Source organism: Anas acuta, chromosome 25 (genome assembly GCF_963932015.1).
Source record: "Anas acuta chromosome 25, bAnaAcu1.1, whole genome shotgun sequence".
Taxonomy (NCBI): Eukaryota; Metazoa; Chordata; class Aves; order Anseriformes; family Anatidae; genus Anas; species Anas acuta.
In genome coordinates, this window is record NC_089003.1 from 2,100,496 (window position 1) to 2,109,272 (window position 8,777).

Below are 8,777 nucleotides of genomic sequence, written 5' to 3' on the forward strand. Positions count from 1 at the left end.
GAGCCGCAGCCCCCTGCCCAGCTGCTCGTGGGGCACAGGAGGGGGGCTCCCCGGGGAGCGGGGGCTGCCATCTGCTCGGGATTGCAGGCTCTGCGGGCTGTCACGGCTGTGCCGCGTCTGGAGGCAGCCAAGTGACAGCCAAGGTCACCGTCCCGCGAGTGGGAGCTGTCGCTCCGCGTTAGGGCCCGGATTTCACCCTCCATGGCACCAATTCTCGGCGCGAGCCACGCAGGGAGAGCTGTTGGTGAGCTGGCACGGGGACCTGGTGGCTGCGGGCATGGGGAAGGGCTCGGGTGTCCCCCAGCCACCGCGGTGCCTGTCCCTTGTGCCACACGATGTGGTAAGGACAGGAGGGCAGGGAGCAGAGCGGGGTCTGGTGGCTGCAGCTTGGGGACGGGCACAGCTCGGGGCACGTGGTGGTGACCTGAGCCGCAGGAACCGAGCGGCGCCTTCATTAATTCAAGGCATGGGTTGGGTTACCGGGGGCCCTGGGGTGTCCGGTTTCTGCAAGCACCAGCCCCGAGCACTGGCAGAGCCCAGACACCGGGTGCCGTGGGTGTCCTCGGCCCTTCCTTGTGACACGGGTGTCACCGGGGGGGGCCCCGGCACGAGGCGCTGCGGAAGCACCCACGCACCGACGCGATGCGCAACCACCACGCGGCAGCCACGGGCTCCCAAAGTAAAAGCCAATTTATTGTATAAAGTAAGAACATGAAAGGTCCCTTAAACAAAACACACATCGGGTCAGACGGTCCCGGGGGTGCCCCCACCCAGGCGTGCAAGCAGCCACCCGGGGGTGCCCCCGGGGGCTCGGTCCGGTTCCCCCCAGCCCCTTTCCTCCGCCGTGGGGAGGGGGCAGTGGCCGGGGGCGTTTGTGCGTCACGGGGCTGCGCTGGGGATGTAGGCACTTGTGGGAGGGTGCGGGCACCGCTCCCTCCGCCAGCCCCGGCTGCGGGAGGGATGGGAACGGAGCGGGGGGCCCCGAACCCTGCCTGCCCCCAGCCAGGGCCAGGATCCAGCAATAAAAAGCCCCCGCTGCTCCGGGGCGGGTGCTGCCAGAGGATGTTGAAGCAGCTTTGGTTGGTGCTCTTGGTGAGTTAAGGCAGTTTAGCTTCAGTTGGTTTAAAAAAGGGGCAAAACCAGCAAAAAAACAGCTCTCAGGGGCCAGAAGGGTCCGGGTCTGGTCTGGCTTTGCTCCAAGGCTCCGCTTGGACCCTGCACGCCCCGAGGTGGGAGCGGAGCCCATCTCTACCTACCGAAACCAGGAACCTGCAGCCCAATCCGGGAAGTGTCAAAAAAGGGACGTTGGGGCTTTTTAGGGTGAGGGGAGGTTCAGGCTCCTGCCAGCGGCACGGGAAGCGGGGAGCAGGCGGACGAGCGGCCGCCTCGTCCCCGTCCCAGCGCCGTCACAGTGACCGGTCGCAGCCGTGTGAGTCCTTGAGTAAGAGGTGGGAGCCGCGGTGGTGGCGGTGCCACTGGGCTGGAAGCCCCCGGGGGAGCACCGAGGGGGAACCTGCTCCCCCCACGCCCTCGGCCCCCTCCATCAGCACCCACCTCCCTCGGCACGGGGCTCAGCCCGGGGCGAGCTCGTTTCCCGTTTGCATCTCGCAGAAACGCAGGCTCAGAGCGGGAGGTGCTGGTTTGACCCCCCCCCCAAGCACCCATCTCCGAGCAGGGGGGCCCCCTGTGCGGGACCCCGCGCCCCTCACTGCACCCGGGAAGGGCCGGGGAGCAGCGAGGGCGGAGAGGGGAGATGGGGCCGCAGCGCCCAGCACGAGGGATGGGAGCTGGGGGAAACCCACGCCCGCCCCTCGCTTTTCCCCACCGCTGCGTCCCCCTGTCCCCTGTCCGTCTGTCCTGCCCAGCTCGTGTCCCCCCGGGCGGGCAGCCAGGCGCCCTGTGCCGCCGGGAACATCCCTCGGGTGGCGGAGGGTAAGCCGGAGGGATTAAAACACTGATTTCATTAATGCCCCAGGGGATCTCTGCAAAGGAAATAAAAAAAGTTTGGAATGAAGTCCCAATGTCCAGGTCAGTCGGAGCCATGACCGTGCGGTGGGGGCGCGCTGGGGGTCTCCCCGCTCGCCCCGTGCTTGTCGCCCATGGCTGCAGCCGCTCGCTGTGTACCCGACCCCGGTGCTCGCATTGCTGCGGGTGGCCACAGCTGCCCCAGAACAAACCAAAAAACGGCGATTTCTGCGCGGTGACAGCAGCCGGGAACAACCCCGGCCGGCCCCGGAGGGGGTCCCTCACACCACGGTGCTGATGGTGGACGACTCCTCCGAGCGCCGCTGCTTGCTGGGCAAGGATTTGAGATACTCGAGGTGCCGCCGGGCGTCCTCCTGGTTCTGGCGCACGTAGTAGACCAGGTAGGAGATCACCATGGCGAACCAGCCGAACATGGTGACCAGCATGGCGATGTCCGTGGTCTTTTTGTACATGTTGCAGAAGTCCGTGTCGGCGATCACCTGCAGGAAGGCTTTGCCCACGTGCTCCTCCTGCACGGAGGAGTCGCAGACGATGCCGCCCGAGGAGCCGGCCGCCAGCTCCACCGTGCGGATCAGCTCCTGCAGCCGGCAGTCACACAGCCAAGGGTTGTTGGAGAGGTTGACCTTGGCCTTCAGGTTGCTGAAGGCGTCCTTGCTGACCGACACCAGCCTGTTGGAAGACAAGTCCAGGGAGTGCAGGTGCTCGCCCAGACCCCGGAAAGCCCCGCTCTCCACGCCGGCGATGGCGTTGTGGGACAGGTCCAGCTCCAGCAGCAGCGGCAGGTCCCGAAAGGCGTCGCGGGGCAGGAAAGGGATGCGGTTGGAGTCCAGGTAGAGCTTGTTGGTGTCGTTGGGGATGTCTTTGGGGACCTCGGTCAGCCGAGCGTTGCTGCAGCGGAAGGTCTTCAGCCCCTCCTCCTCCGAGGGGTAGCAGCCCTTGGGGAAAGCGGCGGCCGAGCGGAGGCAGGAGGCCAGGAGGAGGACGCTCTGCAGGAGCAGCCACATGGTCATGGAGCGCAGGAGGAACGGCTCCACCGGAGGCATGGCGCAGAGCCGGCTTGCTCACACGGCCACCGGCCCCTCGGCTCTTGCCCACGGTGATTTGGGCTGGAATCGGTGCATCTGGGACGGAGACAGCAAGGGCACAGCATCAGGCAGAGGCACCAAGGGGCACAAGCGCCGCTGTGCCGGCGGGGAGCATCGCGCCCGCCCCAGCACACCCAGCTGTGGGATGGGGACGGGGACGGGGACAGCCGGCACGGCTCACTCGTCCCCCTGCCATCAGCGGCTGCGCTCGGTGTTCCAGCCCAGCAGGATTAGGCCCCGTGGGGCCGAGCGACCACACGTCTCCTGCGTGCAGCAGCTGGGCTGTAACAAACGGACACGGCGCGGGCTGAGCCAGAGGCGGGGGTGAGATCCCCGCCAAGGTCACCGGCAGTGCGATCGCTGCCTGAAGGCCAACGCATCCTGCAGAGGCGGCCGGCAAGCCCTGGCTCCAGCCGAGCAGCCTCTGCAGGCAGGGCCCCTGGGGAGAGTGATGGAAGCAAGGCGCGGGCAGGAGCAGCGCAGGTTCCCCGAGCGGTGCGGGGCTGGCATGCAGGCAGGGATCTTGCTCACCAGCTCTGCTTCCAGCGCTGCCAGCCCCAGGGACGCAGGCACACAGCACGCTTTCTGTGGGGTGTTTGCTTTGGAGGGGACTGGAGCGGGCGGGTGGCCGGGCTGAGCTGTCCCCTGCCCGGTGCCACGCCAGCCCCGGGGCCGGGCTGCCCACACCACCCTGTAACCATGGTCCCCATCCAGCCCTTTATTCCGGAGGGGAAAAACGTCAGCAGGAAAGAAACAAAAACAGAAAAAGGAAATTCACAGGAGCTGAGCGTTCAGCAAGTTCCCAGGGTGGTGGCAGCAGATAAGGCCACGTCCGAGAGCGGCGAGCGCGCTGCCCCGCTTTCCCAGCCACAGGTCCCGTCTCGGCGAGGGGCTGCAGCGGCGGCACAACCCGAGCAGGATGCAGGAGCTCTCCTCTCCCAGCATCCCGTGACTGAAGCCACCAGCACGAAAGGGCTCCCCGTGGCACAGAGCTGTGCTGTGGAGAGCCCCACGCTGTGCTGCTCCGGGCATCTCCTGGTTATCCTGCCCGCAGCCTTGGGGGTGTCCCCTGCAGCCCCCACAGCACCCCGAGGTGCAGGGGTCCCACGTTCACCTCCCCACCTGCAGATGAGGGACTGCAGCTCCTTGGGGCTGGGTTTCCCCGGGGGGCAGTGATGCTGCTCCCCACTGTTGGGGGGCTCAAGCTGCCCCCAGAGCCAATTTGGGGCTGCTGGGGCTGTAGGGGGGAGGCTGCCAGGCCTGGGATGGGGCAAGGACGGGGCTTTGTCCGCTCGCTGCTCAGCACCGTAACTCAGCTCCACTGCACCGAAACACCCCAAGGTCGCGCCAGTGCAGGGCTGGCCCCGAGCACCCCACTCCTGGCACCCCCCGAGCAGGGAGCGGAGCTCCGAGCAGCTGAAGGGCACCGGGAACCCCAGCCCCACACCGGCACCTCCGCCTGGCCGGGGGGGAACAGCCCCCCAAGTCTGCCAGAAGTAACCCGGGGGGGGGAGAGCCCAGGGCTGGGCACCGCTGGAAACGGACCCGAACGAGCCGGGACCGGGGTCCCAGGAAAGGGGGAGCCTCATCCGCGGCACCCGGGGGCTTGGGGACCCCCCCTCGGGTAGGATGCAGCTCTCCAGGGCCCCACGGGGGGCTCGGATGGCTGCGGCCACGGTGCTCCGGACCGGGCACGGCACCGAGCGCGGGCGCAACCGGCCCGGTGCAGCGCCCTGCCAGGGTGCGGGGTCCCCACCCGACCCCCCGGGGGTCGCCGCCAGCCGCGGGGACGCCCCCGAGGTGCCGGTGGGCAACCGAGGCTGGCACCAAGACCCTCGGTGCGCCCGGAGAAGCCGGGGATGCCCGGGGTTCCCCCCAGCCCCGCTCCAGCGCCGGCTCCGCTCGGCACCGGGGGGGCGCGTTGCGGGCGAGGGAAGCCCCGGTAATTCCCCGGGGGACCACCCACGCCCCCCGCACCCCCGCCCCTCCGCCCGCCGCCTCTCGCCTTGCCCCTCCCGGAGCCGGGGAGCACCGGGGAGCACCGGGGAGCACCGGAGAGGGGGGGTCCCGGGCCGGACTCACCTGCCGTGCGCCCCCCGCGGCGGCGGAGCGGCCCCGCGCCCCGGGCCGGAGCGGCCGCGCCCCGCGCAGCGCGGCGGGCCCGGAGCCGGCGGCGGCGGCGGCGGGGCCGGTGGGCGGGATCCACCGCCCGGGCCTCCCCGGGGCTCCCCGCCCCCGGCCCGCCCCGCCGGGGGGGCTGCACGGAGCCGGGCACCCCCGCCTCGCTCCCGGCTTCTCTCCCCGGCCGGTCCCGGGAGAGGCAGCGCCGCGGGACCCCTGCCCCGGGGGTGGGATGGAGAGGGGGGGGGACGCACCGGGGACACCCCCGAGCCCCCAGCCCGGGGCAGCCGCAGCGAACGGAGCCGCCGGGGAGCGCCGAGCCCCCCGGGTCCCTGCGTGGGAACGGCGCTGCCCCCCCGGAGGGTGATGCCCGGAGCTGGGCTGTGCCCCCCGCCGCTGCCCCCGCCCCGGGGCTGCCCCCGGCCCAGCCCCGCGGACACCGGGAATCCCCCCAAGCCCCCCCCCAACCCCGGCGCCGTTCCTCCTCCCCCACCACGGAGCGCGACCCCTCCCGGTCGCCGCCTCCCGCGGGCACCGGCATCGCTTACCCGGGGAAACCGGAGCCGAGGCGGGCAGCGAGGCAGCCTCAGCCCGGGGGGGGGGACCCGGAGCGGGCCCCCAGCCCAGCCCCGAGCTGCCCGGACCGGGGCTCTCCGGGCTGCGCTCAGGACCATGGAGAGCGGCCGCCGTTACCGGGCCCGGCCCGTTCCCGGTGCCCCGTTCCCGGCTGGGGCCGCTCCACGCAGCCGGCAGCACCGGGGCTCTCCCCGCCTGCCCCCACGGGACACCGGGGACGAGGAGAGGAGACCTTGTGAGCAAGGATGCCGGTGACCCCCCCCCCGGTTCTCCTTGGAGAGGCCGCTGCTCCGGTGGATAACCGGTTTACGAGGCGCCTGGCCTGCATCTGGCTGCATTAGGACAACCGAAGCTGACGGCAGGGCTGGAGCCAGGCGCTCCCCGGGGACCCCCACGTTCCCCCCCGAGAGCTGCCCCGGGGCTGCCAGGCCCTGGCGGGGCCCAGGCTCCCGCCGCCGTCTCCATCTCTGGGGTTGGGATCGCAGCCAAGCCTGCGCTGGGGCATCCTCAAAGGCTGGAGGGCAGCAGGCAGGGAGAGCCTCCGCCTGCCCTCAGGCTCCTCAACTCGCTTCTCCCCATGGTTGGCCGGGGAGCGGAGCAGCCCCGAGCTCCCCAGTACCGATACTGGTGCTACTGGGTGCTGTGCCCGCAGCAGGACCGGAGCTGGAGCTGTGGCAGCACCCGGCGAGGCAGCCACCAGCTGCAGGAGCAAGGCTGGAGGGAACCACGGACGCATCCAGACCGATCCTGGGGCTGCCGGAGCTTTTGGCAAGCCCCAGCTGATGGTGGCCACGGGCTCAGCCCGAGCTCAGCCCATGGGGCTGGGGGGCACCGGCCCTTTCCCACCCCATGGAGCCTGAAAACGCAGAGCCTGCAGTGCAGCGCGACCCCGCGCGGACCCTTCCCTGCCGCAGCCAGCACCGGTGGCTAAAAATAGGCAGCACCAGCTCCCCGCTGCCAATGTGCTGCTAAATATAGCTGGTACCGAGCCGGCAGCGGGACCGTGGCCGGTGGAACGGGAGGGGAGCGTGGCCCCCAAAATGGGGGTGGATGGGGAAACCACACGGGAGCAGCCCCCCTGCACGCAGGGAGCTGCCAGCCCGGGCTGTGGGTTTGGGGATGGATCCTCCTCCCCAGGGACCCCTTTGTCCCCAAATTCCGGGGTTCCCTGGGTGGGTGAATCCAGGTTGGGGAGCCCGAGGAGCGGGTGCCCTCACTGCGCTCCCACCGGCAGCGAGAGAGAGGCTGCTGCTGCTGCTGCATCACCGAGAGGGATTAATATTTATGGGCGTTTAAAAATAGCCGTCGCATTGTGCTTCCCCCTCACGTGCGGAGTCAGCGGGGTGCGGGGAAGCTGCTAAATTAGATGTCACCGCGCAGAGGGAGCTGCTCAGTCAGGCAGGAGCGGGGATAAAAATAGAGCCTGCCGTGCGTGCGTGGCTCCCCTGCAAAGCAGGGCCGGCTCCCGCGGGATCCCCCGCCTCCGCTCACGGCATCCCCGCACCTCGCCACGCTGCCGCGGGCACCCCCAGGCGCCTGGGCTTGGACTGGGTTTTCCTGGCCCCTGCGGGTGCCCACAGCCCTCCGGCAGCAGCTGCCAGGGGAAGCTCCGGCTGCAGGAAGCCACCCGGTGCCTGCCAGCGGCACGATGCCAGCACGTGGTGCTCCGGTCCCCATGGCCCTGCTGTGCCCAGCTGGCGCACGACTGCGGGGCTGGAGCCGGCTGCAGAGCTGGCACCCACCGGCTGCACCGTGATTAGGTGGGTGCACAGGGGGCCAGGTTGGTCTGCGGGACCCCTGCCCGCATCCATTCCCTGCAGACGGACGCGCGGCCACCCTCAGGCCCACAAGGACGTTGGCACCGGGTGCGCAGCCGTGGGCAGAGCAGGAGAAGCCTCGATGCCTTCAGCACAAAGCAACACCGTGAACACCTCCGTGCCAGAAACGAGACCCCAAAAATTGCCTTCTCCATGTGGCCAGGGAGGGCTGGCAGCAGCTGTGCCGAGCTGGGGGGCTCCGAGCGATCCTGGTGGAGCCACCTGTGCCGGGCATGGAGACGGAGAGGGCACCCTGGGGGTGCCACGCTGACGGGTTCCAGGGCCGGCTGCACCCCGGCGGGGGTCCCAGGGGGGCGAGGAGCAGAGCAGCTCGGGGCAGGGGCTGGCAGCACAAAGCAGCCTCACCGCTCGGTGCCGTGCTGCACCCTCTGCCGCTCCCCGGCAGGAGAGCTCGGCGCGGCGGCGCGCACAAAGGCTGCACAGATGGCCGCGCGCACCGAGGGGCCGCGGCGGCGCCGCGCTGCTGGCTTTGATGGCTGTGCAAACAAAGGCACGGCCAGATGGTCGCCCCGCGCTCCAGCGCAGGAATCCTGCCTCCGCTCCCAGGCCCTGACCTTGGCCACGCGCCCCGGCGGTGCCCGCTGGCACCCCGATAACGTGCCCGATGCCTCGGCTGAGGTTTCGCAGCGGGGACGCCCCCTCGTCACCCTGGGGTTGGTGCTGCTGAGCACGGCACGGGGTGATTTGTGCCTTTAGGGCCACAGCTCAGGGCAGATGTGATGTGAAGCAGGGGGTGAGCGCTGCTCTGATCCCCTTCCCAGCACCACGGACCCCAAAGGAGCCTCCACGGGAGGTGGCAGAGACCCCGTCCCCTGCCCGGGGGGCGTTTAAGGAAAGTTGGACGTGGTGCCTGGGGATGTGGTCTAGGGGGAGATGGTGGTGGTAGGGGGGCAGTTGGGCCAGATGGTTTTGGGGGGTGAAGATTCGGTGATGGTGGTGGTAGGGGGACGTTTGAACTGCACGACCTTGGGGTCTTTCCCAGCCCTAACGCTTCTGTGATTTGGGGCACAGACCCCAACCCGGGAGGGCTGCCTTGGGACTCCCGCATCAGAGGGTGGCACAGGAGGAGCCAGAGGTTGGCCCAGATGATCTTACAGGTTGTTTCCAACCCAAACGATTCCCTGGAATCTTGTTGCTCATTAGAAACTCCTGGCTGAATTTTTGGGTAGAC

At 69.6% G+C, this 8,777-nt stretch overlaps 1 protein-coding gene across 1 annotated transcript; it reads right to left on the reverse strand.

The window, feature by feature from the left end:
• Positions 1-674: 674 nt before the first annotated feature.
• On the reverse strand, positions 675-5,287 carry LRRC3C (leucine rich repeat containing 3C). The gene is made up of 2 exons (XM_068661044.1): positions 5,154-5,287; positions 675-3,107 (listed from the first exon to the last, which is right to left on the reverse strand). Exon 2 carries the CDS (start codon positions 3,027-3,029, stop codon positions 2,247-2,249), a length of 783 nt encoding a protein of 260 aa, XP_068517145.1. The 5' UTR covers positions 3,030-3,107; positions 5,154-5,287; the 3' UTR covers positions 675-2,246.
• Between the last annotated feature and the right edge of the window lie 3,490 nt (positions 5,288-8,777).